The sequence below is a fragment of the Lutra lutra genome, chromosome X (assembly GCF_902655055.1).
Source record: "Lutra lutra chromosome X, mLutLut1.2, whole genome shotgun sequence".
NCBI lineage: Eukaryota > Metazoa > Chordata > Mammalia > Carnivora > Mustelidae > Lutra > Lutra lutra.
Genome location: NC_062296.1, coordinates 67602188 through 67624255, shown reverse-complemented (window position 1 = coordinate 67624255; position 22068 = coordinate 67602188). Strand labels below are relative to the sequence as shown.

The following is a 22068-nucleotide window of genomic DNA, read 5'->3' as shown; positions in this document are numbered from 1 at the left end:
GACCAAGTCAAGTTCATTAAATTTCAGAATCAATAAATAAGTCTAATTCATTCACTTGACATATTTTGCAAGCAAAACAAGTTCATTGTAAATTATTAATTAAATGAACTTTTGGAAATGCCATATAGATTGTGCATGTGGAGGCATCTAAAGAAGGCATTTTTAAATCCTTAGATTACATGAGTGAAGGTGAACATACAACCAGATTTAAAATATAGGTATTTTAATGGAAATGCCATTTTGTTAGCATTTTTGTTAATTTCCTGACTTAATGTTTATTCATATTTTCATGAACTTAAATATGAAACTGTAGAAAATGTGATCTTACAAATATTGTATTATTCTTTCATACTATTTCATCTGTAAAGTGTTACTGATTAATAATAATTTTTTTAAAAAGCAGCAATAGTTAAGGGGCACCTGGGTGACTCAGTTAAGCATCCAACTCTTGGCTCAGGTCATGATCTCAGGGTCCTAAGATCAGGCCCCACATTGGGCTTCACACTCTGCACAGAGTCTGATTGAGATTCTCTCCCTCTGCCCCTCATCCTGTTCACACACACTCTCTCCCAAATAAATAATATCTTTTAAAAAATAAATAAAAAACAAAATAATAATAATTAATAATTTTTTAAGCATCTCTAAACTTGCTACATGCCATTCTAAGAATTTTATCAACTCATTCTCACCACAGTCCTGTGGTAGAAGTAACAATTCATTTTATGAATCGGGAAACAGACACAAGGAAATTAAGGTCAGGCAGCTAGTAAGAGGTTTAACTTGGACCTGAACCCAGGACATGTGACTTCAGCCTGTCTTCTTGACTGTTTTTGCAACTACCTACAGACTATTATAACTCTCCTACCGCCAATGAAAAATTTACATAACTTTTGACAATTATTATTACTTTTTATTTCTTCAAGTGTTATGAGGAGGAATGTAAATGGAGATATGTGCTTTAAATCCTACAGGACACCAAGGAGCTTACAAAACATGCCACCTGAGAGTCAATGGAATCAAATTCAATATAGGGGACCCCATGTCAGTGTAAGACCTGTGGGTGACTAGAGTATCCTCTTTTCCAAGAAAATGTGTAATTTGCCTTCAAAAGAAAAAATCTGAGGCTATTAAATTTCTTACGTAATGACTGACTTTTACGTAAACTGAAGCAATGTTCTGGAAGTATGCTTGATTCTCATAAATATTAAAAATAAAAACAATGATCCTTTTCATACAGAAGAGGGAAAGAATAGTAGAGATTATTTCCTTCTACAAAAATACTTTTAACAAGGCAGAAATATTTTTTAAAACATTTATTTATATATTTTGGAGAGAGAGAGAGCATGCAAGCAGGGGTGGGGACAGAGGGAGACTGAGAGAATCTCAAGCAGACTCCTCACCGAGTGCGGAGCCCAATATGGGGCTCCACTGGGGTCCTCACAGCACTGAGATCATGACCTGAGCTGAAATCAAGAGTTGGAGGCTTAACTGACTGAAAAACCCAGGCACCCTGGAATTGGATATTTAAAGGTTGTGCTGTGTCTTCTTTCAAAAAAGTTTGAGATAAAGATGGGCGAAAACATTACTTTTTTTTTTTTAATACACATAATTGTTTGGATACTTTTAAATTCCCCTCTCTGAATCCAGGGATAATTTAAGCAATGCCAGGGCAGTTGTTGGATACTAGTGTCCAATAATAGTGGGATGTGGTTTAATTTAGAAGCTCCAATATTCCAGGTCACTTGCTGAAACCTGAAAACATGGCCTTCTTGTTTTTGTAGTTCAGCTCATTCCCAGTGGTTTAAAGTAACTTCATTTCTGTCATCCAGGATTGATTTTTATTAAGTAGCCAAAATAAGTAATTTATGTGAAAAAAGTTGTGAATATAATTGAACCCTGTTGCTTGATTCCAGTCATTCTATTGTGTGGAGTCAGACATTGTAAGTGAAAATATATTGCACTTGTATTCTGCTAGTAGAATCTCTAACTAAAAGAAGTGCAGGCACTTGAAGATACGTACAGATAAAATTTACCTTTAATCCTTCCTATGTGGAGACAGCATTTTATGGGTTTACTGTCACCAACTGTCCTAGTTTGAAACAGTCTTAAATGTTTTCCTCTTTTATTGGAGACTTGGACACATCTACGTAGTTTAAGAGATTATAAACTAGGTTATTGTTTGTTGGTTTTCATTTTGTGACCTCTTTATTCATCTGGAACGTCAGCAAAGTATTCAGTGCAGAACAGAGTCACAGTCTGTTGTGCTCTCAGGACTTTTATTCTACATGAACACAAAGGAAACATTTTCAAACAGTGTTCTGCAGGTTTATGAAACCCAGATAAGAACAACGGCTACATGCAATCTCCTTCATGTAATTTTTGAGCCATTCTTCCTTGTCATGTCATAACAGAACATACACTGTCCTAGGCAATAGGGATAAATACTGTGGCATGCAGGTATGCATACTGCCTTTTTTTTTTTTTAAGATTTTATTTATTTATTTATTTGACACAGAGAGAGAGTTCACAAGTAGGCAGAGAAGCAGGCAGAGAGAGAGAGGGAAACAGGCTCCCCGCTGAGCAGAGAGCCCGATGCGGGGCTCAATCCCAGGACCCTGAGATCATGACCTGAGCCGAAGGCAGAGGCTTAACCCACTGAGCCACCCAGGCACCCCTGCATACTTCCTTTTAATGGGACTTCAATCTGTTCCTCACCATCTCATCCTTCATGTGATAACCATCTGAATTTCATTTGAAAATCACTCTAGGGTTTTGGAAACTTCATGTAGTGTTTACTATCCAGTTTGCTAGACAAACTGATTTTTTAAAAAAATCCTGAGCATAAATACAATGTTTTCATTAGGATTTCTCTTTGATATTGCTATAAGTAACCTCTTATGCATAGAAAGATGTTCCATAGTTGAGTGTCAATAATCTTTTGCCCGTTTTTTTTTTTAGTGCAGAAATACATTGAATATTCAATAAAATCAACAGGAATTTAGGAAAGAAAAAATATATAATAATGCAGATTAAATATTAACAACAAAGTTTTATTTAATATAAAGATTCATTTATTTATTTTAGAGAGTGCATGAGCAGGGGGGAGGGACAAAGAGAGAGAGAAAAGCAAACTCTCCACTGAGTGGAGCCCAACATGGGACTCCATCTGAAGACCCTGAGTTCACAACCTGAGCTGAAATCAAGAGTCAACTGACTGAGCCACTCAGGCGCCCTGCAATATTTCTTATCTACCAAGATTTTTATGCATATTACATTTATTAAGTGTTGCAAATAAAATGTATGCGATTAGGATATATATGTCATGCATGTTTATCTTTAAACAGTTTAAAGAATGGATATTCTACCTCTCTGGAGTAGGACTGTTCCCCCAGCCTATACACGTAGAAAGAGTAACTACATACCTCCGTCTTCATTCATCTATTGTTATACCTTTCCAAAATCCCACCAAGGAAGATGTTTTGGTCAATATTATACTAACAAGTAAGTTGGGTTTTTTTAAATATATTTTACATATGTTATTTTGTAATCATTAGTCCAACTTATTTTATCATAAAATCCAACCATATTAGGGGTAATGGACAATTTAGAGATCCATTAGCTATTTCAATAGCATTACTTTATAAAAGAGAAAACAAGGTATGAGAGATGAAATATCTTGGCTTAAATCACCACTTATAAATGGTGGAGCCAGAATCAGAAATTAGAAATCTATGTACCAAGTCAAGTTCTTCCAATTTATCTGTAAAGCCAAATATGTAAGGTAGTAGATTTGTAAGATTCTTATGACATGACAATATGCCAATATTGGCCAAATATGCCAATGCTTATTCCTTCAAAGTTTTCAGCAATTCTAGTATTCTGGTTTTGTTTTATTTTCCTCTTTTCTTTTTTTTAAGTTTTGATTCTCTTACAGCTAACATACAGTGTTATATTAGTTTCAGGTGTACAATATAGCAATTTAATAATTTCATACATCACCCAGTATCGTCATCATATAAACATGGGGGTGCATGTGTATCCCTTTGAATTCGTGTTTTTGTATTTTTTTTAAGATTTTATTCATTTATTTATTTAGTCAAAGGGAGAAAGAGAGTGCTAGCACAAGCAGGCAAAGTGGCAGGCAGAGGCAGAGAGAGAAGCAGGCTCCCCACTGAGCAAGGATCCAGATAGGGGACTTGATCCCAGGATCCTGGGATCATGACCTAAGCTGAAGGCAGTGGCTTAACCAACTGAGCCACCCAGGCATCCCAGTATTTTTATATTTTTGTGGTAAACACCCAGTTGTGTGATTACTGGATAGTAGGGTACTTCTAATTTTAGCTTTATGATTAACATTCATACTGTTTTCCACAGTGGATGCACCCTCTTTTCTTCATAAATAGCATATTTGGATTAAATTTCAGTTGTAAAAAACTTGGGTTTTTTTTTTATGTCATATTGAAGATACATGTTTTTAAATTAGATTATGTGGGGTTTCTGATCACTTTTTATTAAAAGACCAAATATCGAAAGTCTGAAAATCAACTCATTACAAGTTTTCTGAAACACATTTTAAATCTAATATTAGACATTACTAATTTTATCTTTTCAAATGTTATTATTACATCTACTAAAGCTACTACTACTACTACCACTACAATTCATTGTATATACCTCAATTGTTGGGCCAGAAGAAATGCATACATGTTAAGGTTTTTTTGTTTTTTTTTTAACATAGAGTGAGAGAGATGATAAGTATTTTTTTAAAGATTTTTTATTTATTCATTTATTTGAGAGAGAGAGATCACAAGCAGGCAGAGAGGCAGGCAGAGAGAGAGAGGGGGAAAGCAGGCTCCCCGCTGAGCAGAGAGTCCGATGCAGGACTCGATCTCAGGACCCTGAGATCATGACCTGAGCCGAAGGCAGAGGCTTAACCCACTGAGCCACCCAGGCGCCCCCATGTTAAGGTTTTTGATATAAATAACCAACTTGCTCTCCAGGATGGTTCTACTATTGCAATTTGTGCTGCTCTCAGGAATATATTACAGACAGTACGTCTGCCTATAAACTCTGACCAGTAGCATTCTCCATAATCTTCATGAGGCAAAATTGTATTTTATCATGATTACAGATGACTGTTTTTTTGATTAATGCTGAAACCGAACGCTGTCATTTACCTGTTGACGTTTTCATCTTTCCTAATTGTCTCCTCCTGCTCTTAGTATGAAATAATTAAGTAAAAATTAAGAATATAATGTCATCTATTGTATAATTCCCTTGTGAAGACTTTGGCGGTGATGAGGAGAGACATGCCAGTATTTACTAAAAGTTGATTGTACACTCAAGGAAGTCAGCATTTTAATATGGAAAAGATGTGAGCATATGTAGAGGCAGAAAGAAGCAACCAGGGTTGAGCAGAAGTTAAAGCTGTAAAGGAGTTGGGGCTTAACTGATGGGTAAGGCTCTGGGAGGACTAAGATCAGGCTTGAGGTGGAAGAAGGGACATTTCTCCCTCTGGACAGGTAGAGATAGGATAAAACAAATGTGACTGTAGATAAATTGTTAGGTCTCAGAGGCACTTGGGAATTAAGTGCAGTTTTGTTTATGTTTTTATCAGCTGGGAAAAGGGAATAGAGTAAGAAATTTGATGAGTGGCCCAGTGGTTTGAAATAATTGTTGGAGGGAATGGAGGATGGAGCTGACAGAATTAAAATATGAAACGTATTGTATTTGGTTGGGATTGGAAACCACAAATTTAGAGAGGCACCAAGAAAATATGTGTTTGTGAAGTTTGTACCACTTCTGGGGCTCAGAATTTCTGGTATGGGAACAACACACAAGGCTGATAAATAGATCTGTTCAAGGAATAGAATTTTCAAGGCAATTGCAGCCAAATCACTCCTTAACTATGAGAATGTTATAAAAACATATTGGATCAAGATTGGTAACATTAGAAATAAATTATGAAGTAATTTGTGGCTTCTTGATTTTCTTTAATGGGTCTAAAATGCTCTTGCTATGTAACAGGAAAAAACAGTAAGCTTGACAATAAAAGATTTATTAGTCTTTCATATTTTAAAACAGTCTCTTTTAAGTAAATTCCCTCTCTTTTGAGTAAATGTTCAGACCCTCAGGTTCTCCCCCTGCCTTCAACCTGAGGAGAAAGAAGACAACAGACTCTGATATCTTCTTTTCCTTCACTTTCTCCTTTTCCTTTGTGAAAAGATTTCCCTTTTCCTTTTCTTGATAATGAAGTTTCTCTCTTTCTCTCTGTCATAACCTCCTCCCTCTTTCTTTTGTGGGTTCTGTTTTTTCTAGCTACCATGTTCTTCTCTTCTTGCATTCATATTCCTTGGTGAGTGGGCCTCAAAATTTGGCCTGAATTGTTGAAGGGCCATAAGGAAGCGTGACTAACAAAAGACAAAAAAATTCAACCTGTATGCCAAATATACTTATTTTAAAAGGCACTAAATTAATAGCTTCTTATTTAAATATTTACAAATGTCTTAAAATTACTTCATGGTATGCAATCCCTTGCTATCTTACAAAAGATGTCGGTATTTCTGCATATGCTACACAATTCACAGAATCCCCTTAGGGAGGTTGATAGCAAGACTTCATAATACAGCACCAAGCTGGTGGTCGCTCAATGAGAGAGGTCTCACAGTATTTTAGATCCTGCATTCCTGATTTTTCTTTCAATAGACAGACGGATAGATAAGATATATATGAAAAGATAGCTTTCAAAATGTGCTATTTTTCCAAGAAGGCAACATTTTTAGAATTGCAGACTCATTCTCAAACTTTTATATTGCCAATTCTCTATTGTCTTTTCTTCTGCTGATATTTTAGCTGTTTTTCCATCTTAATCACTTATCTCAGAAATATTGCCCTTTGACATTCAAGGATCTTTTAATTCTATTTAATTAAATTCATTAATTCTATTGTATGTTGTCTCTAAGTTCTTTCAGTTGAACATTACACAAGGCAAAGTATTGAAAAGATTATATTTCAAGGGTCTGTTCATATCTTAATTCATGCCACCTTTAAATGATAAAAGAGGTAGATGACTAGAGAGGAGATGGCCTAAACGCTCAGAGAATGGTCGAGACTTCTCCGAAGGAGACCATTAATAAGTCCCATGAGGAGTAGGACGCTACAGATAGCATCAGATAACCTGGGAAACTTGCATTCATTTTACACTCACTTGGTACCACGTTTGAACTCTGTAAATGTGACTATACTCAATCTTTAAAAAAAAAAACTCTGAGAGGCTTCTCAGATGTGGGATCTGAGGCTTAGAATTCTCTCAAAGCCATACAGTGAATAAGTGATTGAACATTGTCTTGAACTCATCACATCTAGCTGTCTTCTCCAGGACCACCTAACTGACATTCTAACTTGTCTGCTTACAGATGGTGCTTATAAATCCCCATGCTGATAAGGCTTTAAAGAATGGTGCTTGCCTCTCTGCTTGCTTCCTGCCCTAAGATCTCAGGGAAAGAGACCTCCCTTCCTCCAATCAAAGGACCTCAGGAAATACCTCTGACTCCCATTCCTTTTGCATTTTCTCAGCTCTTCAGGTCCCTCCTTTCTCTTTTCGACTCTGCCATCAGATCCTGGCTCTGCCTCATCAACACATGCTTGGATTTCTTGTCTTGACCTCCTTGTTCAGCCTGGACATGTACCCTTGTTCAGTGACTGCTATCAATGGACTCAGTTCCCACAATCTTCTCTTATCAGTAATTATGCCGTCCCCCCGAATCCCTGCTCTCAAATTTTCTACTCTACTTAGCCAGAAATAAAGTTGGAAAAAGGAAAGGTAGCCAGGAATTGATCTGAGTCAAAATGTTCGAAATTAGGACCTGATGAATTTAGGAACTGAAGGACACATTTCCATTATATATATGTGTGTGCCCTTGCTCATCTACCCACATTCCAAACCTGCTAATCTGTGCTCAGTAATGGCGGAGGTTACATTAACTCATAGCTTTATTCTTAACTAAATGAGTGTTTCAAAGTTGGCATATTTGTTGGTAGAGCAGGAATTGAATCTTCAGTCACTATTATGTGTATTGACATTCTGTTTTATGCCGAAAACTGTCATACACACATTTCAAAATGACTATATCTGCAACATACATACACACATACATGTATACATTGTATTCTGATCTCATGTGATATTCTAGTTTTGAAATCTCACTATGGGTTTTATGCCTAAAAGTTACATATATGAATGAAGCAATAACTAATGCATGTAAAGTAGCAGTTTTCATTTCTTTTGTACTAAAATAAGCTATAGTCTTGAGATTATTCACTCTCTCTACTGAATTCAAATTTAAATGCAGTATTAGTGATTTGCTTCAAATGTATAAGTGTAAGTGGATTCTTTTCCAGACATTAATAGTTTTATTGAAGTACAAAACAAAATAACATAGGGATAAAAGTGTACCTACCAATTATCATATTAGTTTTACAAATTTCAGCTTCCATTTTGAAGGTTGATTGATGTAAACAAAGTACTGTGTTGAGTTGTTGTTGACTCAAGGTTAATTATGACCATCGTGTTCACCAGCAGTAAAGTAATAAAGCACACAATGTAGCATAGTTATGACATGTTAATGATACTTACAGGACCGGGAGAGGCAATGTTTAGTGCATTTGATTTGACATGTTAGAATTAGTTTATGAAAATCTTGTCCCTGGAGGCCCTCTTATCTAACGTACCTCCAGAGTTGAATACATATTTATGTTAAATATGTAGTGATCATTGTATATTGCCAATCAGGGTGTGCATAGCTTTATGTATACATAAAAAGAGAGAGAAATAGGTATAAGAAAAACTCCCGCACTCTCAAATTTTCTCCCTAATTAAGACAATGTACTAAGTATTTCAATCAATCAATAAATATTATTGGGAAACTTGAGATTGGTGGGCAGTTGGAGTGTCAGATATGCAACAGTCTCTTCATACCCTGGTTTAATTGGATTGTTTTAGTTTGCTTTGCTTGTAGCAAATAACTAATGGTTTTTTAGTATGGAAAGTTAGATATAAAATTATTGTTGTAGCCGCTTAGCAGAAAAGTAATATGAGATTCAACTTGCTTATAATTAATTTTTTGTTTTTTTACTTTAGACACTTTTTAGGAGACTTGATATTTAGAACTCCTTTTTTCTTGTTTAGTAGATCTTAAAAGTCAGTAACTAATAATTGGGAACTTACCAAATTTATATTTCCAGGTCCACACTAGGTTATTCTGATTCATTATGTCTGGGGTAAGACCCTACCAGCATAATTTATTCCAGTGTAGGTTGTTAGAAGACTATACTTTCAGAAACATTGCTCTTTACACAAAGGTCTCAAAATATATTTTAAAATCATATACCTCAATTAATAAATATTCCTCAAATATACTTCAATGTGCATATATTTACTTATGAAATATATACATGTAGCATTATCAGCTCATATACTTAATGTCATTAGAGCTTATTTCCTTTTCATAGAGAATTAAGTACAATTTATGTTTTTTTAATGCTCCAATAGTTCCTTTTACACAAATCCCATTTTATTTTTTTTCTTTTTCTTTTTTTTAATATCTTAATTTTATTTTATTGTTTCAATGTTCCAAGATTCATTGTTTATGCACCACACCCAGTGCTTCATGCAATACTTACCCCCCTTGATACCCACCACCAGGCTCACCCAACCCCCTACCCTCTCCCTTCCAAAACTCTGTTTGTTTCTCAGAGTCCACAGTCTCATGCTTCATCTCTCCCTCCGATTTCCCCCAATTCACTTTTCCTTTCCTTCTCCTGTTGTCTTCCATGTTATTCCTTATGTTCCACAAGTAAGTGAAACTATATGATAATTGACTCTCTCTGCTTGATTTATTTCACTCAGCATAATCTCTTCCAGTCCTGTCCATGTTGATATAAAACTTGGGTATTAATCCTTTCTGATGGAGTCATAATACTCCATTGTATATATGGACCATATCTTCTTGATCTATTCGTCCGTTGAAGGGTGCCTTGGTTCTTTCCACAGTTTGGCGACCGTGGCCATTGCTGCTATGAACACTGGGGTACATATGGCCCTTCTTTTCACTACATCTGTATCTTTGGGGTAAATACCCAGTAGTGCAATTGTAGGGTCTAGGGTAGCTCTATTTTTAATTTCTTAAGGAATCTCCACACTGTTTTCCAAAGTGGCTACACCAACTTGCATTCCCACCAACAGCGTAAGAGGGTTACCCTTTCTCCACATCCTCTTCAACACTTGTTGTTTCCTGTCCTGTTGATTTTGGCCATTATAACTGGTGTAACGTGGTATCTCAGTGTGGTTTGAACAAATCCCATTATAAAGATAATAAAATGTGCTTTCATTAATGCTATAGGAATATATTTTTAACTTTATTTTTTTGCCATTTGGTCTTCAATTTTGTCCCAAGATACAACTTTTTTTTTTTTTAAGACACAACTTTTTATTTTGGAAAATTTCATAACTATAGAAGAACACAGTACAATGAAAAGTTCTATAGCTTTCATATACATTCCTCCGCTTTGTCAGTTGTTAATTTAGGGAGGAATTTGCTTTATACCCCATCTCTGTCTACCTATAGATATATAATTTCATCTCTAAGGCATCTGTGGCCTTAGAGAAAGGACTTTCTCCAGCATAACTACAAAGCCATATCATACACATAGATTTAATATAGATATATTAATATTTAATATATACTCCACAGTAAAATTTCTCCAGTTGTCTCAAAAATGTTCCTTATAACTTAAAAATTTTATCTTTTTTCCAATCTGAGATCTGATTAAGAGCTGTGCATTGCATTTGGTTATCAGCACGGGAGTTTTGATCTGCTCCATTCCTGACCTGGGCTGGTTCACTCCTCCTGGGGCAACCTGGTGGTCCCCTGCTCCTGGGACATCACCATATTGATGCCAAACTTAGTGCGCACACCTGATTGGCATACCACACTACACCCCAGAACTCCTGGGCTCAAACGATCCTCATGCCTCAGCTTCCCAAGTAGCTGGGACTACAGTTGCGCACTACCAGATCTCTTAAGTCTCCCTTAAGCTAAAAATTTCTTCCCACCTTGTTCTATCTCTTATAATATTGGCATTTTGAAGAGTCCAGGCCAGTTGTTTTATAGAATATTGCACATTGTGGATTTCTTCCCTTTTTTGTACAAAAAGTTCTGTTTCATAATTTCATATTACATAACTTGGAGGTTATTCCGTGTTAGGACATACAGAACTACCTAAATATAACAGCTTTGCAATATTACATTGCATTGATATACTTTTATTTTGTCTTTGTTTCTTCATTACTCAATTCTGACTAACATTTTGGGAAGAATATCACATACTGTGTACTTATTACAACACGTCACAAAGTCCCATCATTGGGACTAAGTGTAACCACTTGGTTAAGGTTGTGTGCCAGATTTGTATATTGTAATGGTCATCTTTCCCCCTTATAACTAATAATTGGGAGGGTGATAATTTGAAGCAATGCGAATAACCCCTTCCCTTACAACCTTTCCGTTGTTGAAACATTTTAGTATCCCTACTAGTATCAGTCATTATATCTCTCATCCTTGCTGTTTTTTTATTAGCTGGAGATTCTTGTATTAAGGGAAAAAATCTTTTTCCTCTGCTTGCCTCCACCCCCCGCTTCTATTTTTAAGTGTGGGTACAACTTCATGGATTTTTTTTTTTGGCTTTTACAGCTCAGCTTTTATTATTTTCAAAATCCCCATCACATTAAATCACATATATTCACAGAATATTTAATGTATAAAAGCATATGGGGATCTAAATTCAAAAGACATAAGCTGTGTGACCTTGGGCAAGGAACTTTTTTTTTTTCTTCTGTATCTTCTAACACACTGGGGAATGCACCAGATAATCTCTAAGTTTGATTTTATGATTCTTTGGCTACTGAACGTGTCTTGTCTGATGGCCCACACTTTATTCAGGGGAGGCTGCTTGATCTTTTTGTTTAAAACAGTGTCATTACCATTTTATTTCTAAGTAATTTCCCTGAGTCTGGGAAAACAAAAACATAACAAATGTTAACAGAATTGTTCTTGAAACCTATCTCTTTCTTCTCTGGATTTCTCTGTATCCAGATCTCCGATAGGACCTTATGGCTTTTAAGAGCAATTAAAAAAAAAAAAACCTTAGTGGTTTTTTTGCTTCTGCATCTTCTAACACACTGGGGAATGCACCAGATAATAGTCAGTTAAGCATCCGAGTCTTAATTTTGGCTCAGGTCATGATCTCAGGGTCATGAAATCGAGCCCCTCATCAGGCTCCATGCTTGGCGCAATATCTGTTTGGATTCTCTCTCTCTGCCCCATTCTCTCTCTCTCTCTCTCTCTTTCTCTCCTTCTCTCTCTCTCAAGTAAATAAATACATTAAAAAAAACACTCCCTAAAGCTTATATTTGTACAAACCCATAGCTCTTATATCAATAGGAAAAAAAAATCTCTTACTGCTTTGCCCTTTTCTTCTTGTGTTGAGGACTGTTGAACTTGTTTACTGAGATTTTGAATTGGTTTTTATTTTTATTGGTTTTGAGAAGACATTCAAAGAGTGGTGCCAGGGCAGACTAGAAAAAGGCAGTGTAAGACCCTCTTTTTTTTTCCCCTCCCCTTTTCTTTCCATTATTGATTTCTTCCAGTCAAAAGAACATAATCTGTATGATTTAGCTTATTTTCAATTTGTTGAGGTTTGTTTTATGACTCAGGATATGGTCTGTCTTAGTGAATGTCCCGTAGGAGCTTGAAACAAATACATATTCTGCTGTTGTTTTGTGGAATGTTCTACATATGTCATTTAAATTCTGTCAGTTAATTTTGTTATTTGAGTCCTCTGTATCCTTGCTGATTTTCTGACTAGTGGTTCTGTCAGTTGCTGAGAGAAGGATGTTAAAGCACCCAGCTATAATGGTGCGTTTATTTCTTTTTTCAGCTCTATCGATTTTTGCTTCATGTAAGCTAAGGCTCTGTTATCTGTTATAGACATGTTCGGATTATATGTCTCCCTCATGTATCAGTATTTTATATTATGTCATGCCTCTCTTTGTCTCTAGTAATTTAATTTTCTCTGAAATTTACTTTATAGCATATTACTATAACCATTCCTATTTGTTTTAATTAACATTTGCATGATACATCTTTTTCCATCTTTTTTCTTTCAAACTACCAATGTCCCTAAATTTGAAGAAGTTTCTTGTGGACAGAATATTGTCGAACCATTTTTATTCATCCATCCATGCATTCATTCATTCATTTAGATGAGCTCTACCCTGGCTACCCTTTCTCTCAGTCTGCTACCCAGCAAGAGAATCAGAGTGCTGCCTGTGCCTACGAGCAGGAGCTAGAAGATCAGCTTCCCTCCTCTTTTTTTTTTTTTTCTTTTTTGTCTACCCCTCTTAGCTGATCTGGGTTTGAAGGTTCTGCAGTGTCTAGTCTAGCGTATGTACCAGGCAATATAGAAACCAGGAACTTGGGGCACCTGGATGGCTCATTCGATCAAACATCTAACTCTTGATCTCAGCTCAGGTCTTTATCTCAGGGTCATGAATCCAAGCCCTGCATAAGGCTCTATGCCCAGCATAGAGCCTCCTTTAAAAAAAAAGAAAGAAAGAAAAGAAAAGAAAAAAAAAAAGAAACCAGGAACTCACCACCATGTTGTTCCTCAAGTTACCTTTTTCTTCCCATGCACTCAAAGTCTCCCCAGACTTGTCTGTTATGTCACATCTGACAAGTTTTAGTTGTAAGATGGAGAGCCTAGGAGGAGTGGATCTACTTTGTCTTCTTAGGGTTTTTTTTTTTTAATTAGTAGTAGTAGTTATTATTTTTTTAAGAGATTTTATTTATTTATTTGACAGACAGAGATCACAAGTAGGCAGAGAGGAGGCAGAGAGAGAGGAGGAAGTAGGCTTCCTGCTGAGCAGAGAGCCTGATGTGGGACTCGATCCCAGGACCCTGGGATCATGACCTGAGCCGAAGGCAGAGGCTTTAACCCACTGAGCCACCCAGGTGCCCCAGTTATTATTCTTTTTTAAAAAAACATTTTATTTATTTGACAGAGATTATAAGTAGGGAGAGAGGCAGGCAGAGAGAGAGGGGGAAGCAGGCTCCCTGCCGAGCAGAGAGCCCAATGCAGGGCTCGATCCCAGGACCCTGAGACTATGACCTGAGCTGAAGGCAGAGGCTTAACCCACTGAGCACCGAGGAGCCCCATTTTTAGTTATTATTCTTTTGGATACCTCCCAGTTTGGCCAGCAGGATCCTTTGCAAGTTAATCCCTAGGTCCTTTAAATTGTTTCTATCAGTTTTTGAACATTTTGTTATTTCTGGCACAAGATGTTCCAGTTTCAACACTTAACTAATTTTAAAGCTAGAATTAGACACATTTCTAAGGTTTGCATTATAAGGACAAGGTATTTAGTACCCAAGAAACGGGCAGTAGGTGTGTTCACTATTGCTGGGATGTCCCTTTCAGGGGACAGAGCAAATAGAATTATTAAAAATTGTTGTTTCATGGTGCCTGGGTGGCTCAGTTCATTAAGTGTCTGACTCTGGATCTCAGGGTCGAGTTCAAGTCCTGTGTTTGGGCTCCACACTGGGCATGGAGCCTACTTAAAAAAAAAATATATTGTTTCATACTGATATCTCTCTTTCAGTCCTACACCATAGGGTTCTTCCTCAATTTACCTCACTTTCTCCCCCTTCTCCCACATGAGAAACCTAGTTCTCAACACAACAGTATAGTTCATTTGCTCTATCATAGTCAATATTTTGGCTAGTGTTGTCAAAATTACTATATTCTTACTACTACAAAAAAAGAAAAGGGAAAAAAAAGAAAAAGGAGGGCGCCTGGGTGGCTCAGTGGGTTAAGCCGCTGCCTTCGGCTCAGGTCATGATCTCAGGGTCCTGGGATCGAGTCCCGCATCGGGCTCTCTGCTCAGCAGGGAGCCTGCTTCCCTCTCTCCCTCTCTCTGTCTCTGCCTGCCTTTCTGTCTACTTGTGATCTCTCTCTGTCAAATAAATAAATAAAATCTTAAAAAAAAAAAAGAAAAGAAAAAGGAATGGAAACTTAACTAAATAGAGTTAAAGCTCTCTTTATAATTACTTTTTCCACCAAAAATATATTGTACTACAGTTTAGTAGTCAGAGAAATATGGCTAAAATATTCTTTGATTAATCCTTTATTCCATGTAGTTTTGTTGTCAGTTCATACAAAGATGGATTCATGAATTTTTTACTTAAATTCAGTTTTCAGGGTTGCTTTTTGAGACTTCTTAAATTCTACTGTATTTTCGAATTTGTGAAACATGTATTGTTCACAACTCAAAGCTATATAAAAAGTTCTACTGAAAGAAATTTCATTCCTATTCCTATACCATCTACCACATTCTCAACCATTTTCATCTTCATTTGATTCTGATTTGTCCTTACTGTGTTTGGTTTTGCAAAAATGAGCTTGTATAACTAAGTGCATATATACGTACTAGTCCCATGTCACCCTCTATCTCATGCAAAGTCAATACTATGTCATTTCTTTTGCACCTTGTTAATTTCACCTAGCAATATGTATACGTCTGGAATCCCAGTTAAAATAGTTAATGGACCCCTTTCCCATTGATTTTTATGACTTGTTAGTACCTCAGTTTTTGCTACATTACTGTTTATATACAACTAGTCACCAATACATGGACCTTTTCATTATTTCTAAGAACTTTCTTTTTTTTTAAATTTATTTATTTATTTGACAGAGAGCGAGATCACAAGTAGGCAGAGAGGCAGGCAGAGAGAGAGGAGGAAGCAGGCTTCCCGCTGAGCAGAGAGCCCGATGTGGGACTTGATCCCAGGACCCTAAGATCATGACCTGAGCTGAAGGCAGAGGCTTAATCCACTGAGCCACCGAGGCGCCCCTATTTCTAATAATTTTCTATACAAATAATGCCCCAATGCATATTGCTATACAAATAATGCCCTTGCATGTATATTGTTTCATGTTTGAGGTGTATATTTCAGGTGTATTTCTACAAGCAGTATTCATAGGCAAAATAGTAAATATATATTAAATTTTACCATATGTTACAAAAATCCCTTTCATAAGGGTTGTAACATGCACTCCCATTCATTTCCAAAGACAGTGTCAGCTGATATTTAGTTCAATGTACTTAAAATTATAAATGTCTTTGCCAACAGATATTTTTGTCTTTTATACATAGTAGCACTAAAAGCAAGTACATGTTATGTAGCCATTTTGGGTAATTGATTTTGTACTTATTGGTTTAAATTATTGTCAGTGCATATACATTTAGACATATGTAAATATTAACTACTGGGATCCATTTTTAAACAGTGGGCTCAAACAGGCTCTCAGTAATACCTGTTATTTGAGTAGTTCACATTAAGTTCTAAGAATGTATGAGTTGATTTTATAATATTTTTAATATTATAGAGAAAACCTTTATAACGTTGGATATGTTCTTCAAAAATGGCATTTAAATCTCATCTTAATATGTACTTTGAAAAATAATCATCTGAGAAATTTCCTGTTAGAAGAGAGTTTTGATTCTCTCTCAATCTCCACTGCTATTTTCCCTCTTGAATGTGACATTGAGAAATAATATCTCTTATATTTTTATTAGGTAGGGAAAAACCCAGCCATCTCCTCATTGACCGTTACTGGGATAGCTTCTTTCATGAGACTTCTGCCTTCAAGTTTACTGGTCTGAGTCACACACAAGGTATGGATTTCAGCTTTATATTCTGTCATTCTGTATGCTTTTATATTTCAGAGATGATGAAATTATATGTCTGTTGTCTTAATACATGTTTAATAACAATTACACAACTAAATACTTGGATACAAATTTTAGTAAGTTGATAGAAAAACATGGATAGTATAATCTTTATATATATTCATTATATATATATATTATTCATTATATATGCTATGGAATGAGAAACAGTGAATATATATATATATATATATATGCATTCCATAGCATATAAGTGCAACTTGTAAAATATTTTCTCTTTGAGATTTTGAATGTTCAAAAGTCATTTCACCCACTTAATACTTCAGTGTGTGAGGGGTGCCTGGCTGGCTCAGTCAGTAGAGTGTGCGACTCCTGATCTCCCGTTTGTGAGTTTGAGCCCCACAGTGGGTGCAGAGATTACTTAAAAATAAAATCTTTTTAAAAAATATACTTAAGTGTGTTAGTCATGGACGATTTTGGAAAATTAAAAATAAATATGCTAAAAAATAATATACTAAAGCTATTGATAAGCATGAAAAATAATTGTATCTTTACAAAGCTAATGATACCCTGAAAATTTATTAGAGGGTGTACATGTATTTGTACTGTGTATTAATCATCCCACCTGCATATTGATGAATAGGAAGAAATCTAAGGCCTAAGAAATAATGAAGTTGCTTGAAAATCTAAAGCTCAAAAAATATTAATATGTTTAAAATAATATTTTTACATTAAATTAATCATAATGGTTATGGAAAAATATGATAAAATATGAATTATCTTAATGTAATACAAAAATACTAACTGGAATTGGCAACCACTACTAGCATCCCAATACAAATGGATTCATTATTTTTTTCTATTTATTATGCTATCTATATATATCAGCATTCTAAATCTCATTATTTTATTTCATATGCTACAACTCCATAGTGTAGGTGTTATTATTACTCTTACTGAATCAAGGAGATTGCAATTCAGAAAAATTAACTTACATAAAATCTTGACAGTTGCTTTATGGCAAAGCTAAACCTCCTTGTGTATGACTTCAAAGTCTTAGTTTTCAGTTTCTTTGAAACACATTAAAAAGAGTGTAAGCAGAGTTCACGGAAGAGTAAGTGCAGATGGTCAAAGAATGATTAAGATTATGTTCACAGTCACTAATATTCAAATAGATGTTGATCTAAATGATAGCCATGTAAATTTTCTTTTTCCTTTTTTATCTTTGTTTTTGTATTCCTCGAAACCATGATGAAATTTGAACAAGTACTGCTTTGGGGAATGTAAATCACAACATACCTTCTGAAAAGCACTTTGTGTAATGTATGTAAAGAAACTTAGAAACTATCACCCTTTAGACCCAGTAGTTGCAATTTTGCTGAGATCATTTTTTTAAAGATTTATTTTTTTATTTTACGGGGGTGGTAGGCAGAGGGAGAGGGAGAGACAGTCTTAAGAAGACTCCACGCTGAGAACAGAGCCCAACATGGGGCTCTGTCTCATGACCCTGAGATGACAACCTGAGCCAAAAGCCAAGAGTTCAGCACTTAACTGTCTGAGCCACCCAGGTGCCCCTCTGCTGAGATCATTTGAAGAATCAAAATACTGTACTGTTTATAATAGCAAAAAGTTGGAAACCATCTGAATGCCAAATAACAACCTTATATTTGTATTATTTATTTACATGTCTGCTTATATTTAATTTCACTTACCCATTGAGACATTTACTTACCATATGAGACATTTTCTTTTTAAAATTTTTTTTCCATTGGTTCTGTATATCAGTCTCTCCACATTGTGAAATCCATAAAAAATACACCTGCATTTTCTTTTTCTTCTTCTTTGTAATGGGGAAGGAGTTACATGTAAATAGGCAGCTTTTTCATTTACTCCTTTAATTCACCTAGGTTTGCTTTTTTGCTATGTAATTGTAATCTAATTTGATCCCCCTCATTTAATTAGCAAGTTTCCCAGCTTTTCATTTGATAATAATAATCATCCTGTAGCTATTTAATTTTGCAGCCTGTATTCAGGTTGTATTTATCCTGTTTTGTGGAATCTGTATTTCAGGTCTTGTTCTAGTGCCATGGAGTTAAAATCCTATAATTTTATGTTTTCTTCTTTTTTTTAAATGTTTTCTTATTCTATTTCTTTCTTTTCAGGATCTTTTTTTCCCCCAAGATTTTATTTATTTATTTGAGAGAGAGAGAGTGAGAGAGAGCATGAGAGGGGAGAAGGTCAGAGGGAGAAGCAGACGCCCCATGGAGCTGAGAGCCCAATGTGGGACTCGATCCTGGGACTCCACCATCATGACCTGAGTCAAAGGCAGTTGCTTAACCAACTGAGCCACCCAGGCACCCTTCATGATCTCTTAAGTAATTTATTTCCAGGGTACCTGGGTGGTTCAGTCAGTTAAGAATTCAACTCTCAGTTTCAGCTCCGTTCACGATCTCAGGGTTGTGAATGTGAGCCCTGTGTCATGTGCTCTGCATGGAGTCTGCTTTAGATTCTTTTCCTCTTCCTCTACTCTTCTTGCTAGTGTGCACTCTCTCTCAAATAAATAAATAAATTTTTTTTAAAGATCTTATCTATTTATTCAACAGAGATCGCAAGTAGGCAGAGAGGCAGGCAGAGAGAGAGGAGGAAGCAGGCTCCCCACTGAGCAGAGAGCCCGATGCGGGGCTCGATCCCAGGACCCTGGGATCATGACCCGAGCCGAAGGCAGAGGCTTTAACCCACTGAGCCACCCAGGCGCCCCAAATGTTTTAAGAAAATGAATTAAAAACATAAATAATTTGTTTCCTTTTATCACCTATTTATCCTTATAGAAAGAATTTAGAATAACTTTGTCGAGTTTCAAAGAAGTCCCAAAAAATGTTTGATTACAATTACATTAAACCTATAGACAAATTTGGGGAGAACATCTTTACAATAATCTGCTTCTCCACGACCATTTATTTTCAAGCATAGTGTTTATAAGTGTCAATAAAGTTCATTTTTTGCATGACAAAAACATAAAGCTTCCAGTACCCGTACTTTTATTTAAATAATCCAAATAATGGGTGAAAGGGGCCAAAAGGTAAAAAATAAATACATAAATAAAAATAAAATGCCAGGGAATTGCCTACTCTAAACATAGAGTTGTGTGTGGGAATTATGGAAATTGTTTCTTTACCAAAGTTAACAGCCTTATTGCATTAGTTTACAAACCTTTTATCTTTGTTTATTAATTTTGAACTGCTCATATATTGAAATGACTTTCCTTGGTTTTTTTTTTTTTTTTGGATTCCTAGTTCTTTATTCTTCAGCAAGTGATTTTTAATATAGTTCCAAATTTAAATAAATAAGTAATCCAGTTAGTAATTATATATAATGTAATTTCTATGCAACACAGACCAACGTTGTGTGTTCTAATTTTAAATTTTCTAATTTGAGAAAAGAGATTCTGAAAGTACTTTCTTAATTATAATTCATATTGTTCTAATTGCCTTCACATCATTTTCAAATTTAACCTGGTGTTCTCCTGCATTCTGTATTGATTTCTCTAGTGTCTTCTGTGACTTGTTTTTTCAATAATCAGTGTATACCCTGCCTATGTGGTGGGTTGACAGCTCAATATGTACTCCCTGCTGCTCTATATAATAAAATCTCCAAATTATTTTCTTTAATTAGAGAAAGGGGAAGGTTTCTCTAGAAACTTCTTGTTTGCTCTGGTGTTCTTATGTGGTATTAGTATTAGGGGTATTCCTGATGATTTGGGGAATATAAACATTAAGGATACAACCAAAATGGGTGCTCTGTTTCTTATATTGCTATGGACATTTTTAGAGACTTTGGGGTTCACTGGTCATACTGTAAAAATTACCTGTAGGTATAATCTCATATGCCATGTAAAGCATTTATAACCTTAAAATTCTTTCCACCTCTATATGGAACATTTCCTTGGTGAATACTTGAGAACTATAAAGATTATCTTATCTTTTTTTAAGATTTCTTTCATTTATTTGACAGAGAGAGACACAGGGAGAGAGGGAACACAAGCAAGGGGAGTGGGAGAGGGAGAAGCAGGCCTCCTGCCGAGCAAGGACCCGGGCGAGGAGCTCGATCCCAGACCTGAGCTGAAGGCAGACACTTGACGTCTGAGCCAGCCAGGTGCCCCAGATTATCTTATTCTCGACCAGCATTTACTATGTGTGTAGAGTGAAATACTAATTTCAAGAGATAGAAATAAGTATGATATGAGGAAAAAAAAAAAGAAGAAAAACTAAGTTCTGTGCTTTAAATAACTGGGAAATACCAGCCTGAACAAAATTTCCTTTGTGGCAGGGTTTCCTAGGACTTCTTTTTTTTTTTTCTAATTCTGTCTATATTTCCATATAGAGGAAATAACATGCTTTTGGAACGTATATCTGGCTAAGAAACATACTTTCGTAAATATTGCTCTCAGATAAACTGAGATAGCAAAGAGGTTCTAAACTCCTGCCCTCCAGTTTGCTATATCCTGTGACATTGCATTCAATTCAATTCAGGGAAGGGCTCAGCATTAAAGGGAGACCAACTGACAGCTGCTAAGATGGGGGTATGTTTCTCAGTGCGAATGCTGCTGCTTCATTTCATGCTAAACTCTGCAACATCCCAGTCTCAACCTGACTTCAGCAACATTTTGGTCTATATGTGACAAAAGGACATAGATAAAAGTAGTTTCTCCAAACATTCTCATATTAACTTCTTTCTGAAACTTAAGTTCCTTTGTATTTATAAAATCTTATAATAAAATCGCATTGATATATATGAAGATATTAACACTGCTTTTTTTCACATTGGAAAAGGACATTCACATCCATTTTATTCCTCTACAGAAACTTTTTTTTCCCCTAGAGTTTTTCTTCCTTAGAATGAGTTCCATGCCATGGTGTAGATAGCTCAATATTTCATTTTGTTTTTAATAAGTTCAGTGCCCTTTTTGTTATCTTTCTTTCAAAATTGGTGACAGGAACTAGACAGGAGGGAGGGGGGAAAGGGGATCTTCCTGTCAGTGAAGAATGTTAACCTGCCAGGCTTTCACTTTGAAGCTCATTCTTGTCTACACATCTAATTAGGTAGAGTAACCAAGAATGAGATAAGAGTAGAGGTGAATTGTGATCCCGAAAGACATCCTGCTACAAAGCTGATACATTTATAAGACTTGAAGCATTCTTTTTCTCCTTCACCAGGAAGTAATCAAATGTCACTGAAGCAAAATCAAGATTAAACCCTTGAGA

At 35.8% G+C, this 22068-nt stretch overlaps 1 protein-coding gene across 1 annotated transcript in view; it reads left to right on the top strand.

Moving 5' to 3' along the window:
- CFAP47 (cilia and flagella associated protein 47) overlaps window positions 1-22068 on the top strand; it is a 544336-nt gene that overhangs the window by 423718 nt on the left and 98550 nt on the right. The window contains exons 59-60 of the mRNA XM_047716464.1: window positions 3345-3501; window positions 16694-16792. Coding sequence (XP_047572420.1) covers window positions 3345-3501; window positions 16694-16792 — 256 coding nt within the window. The remainder of the gene's footprint in view (window positions 1-3344; window positions 3502-16693; window positions 16793-22068) is intronic.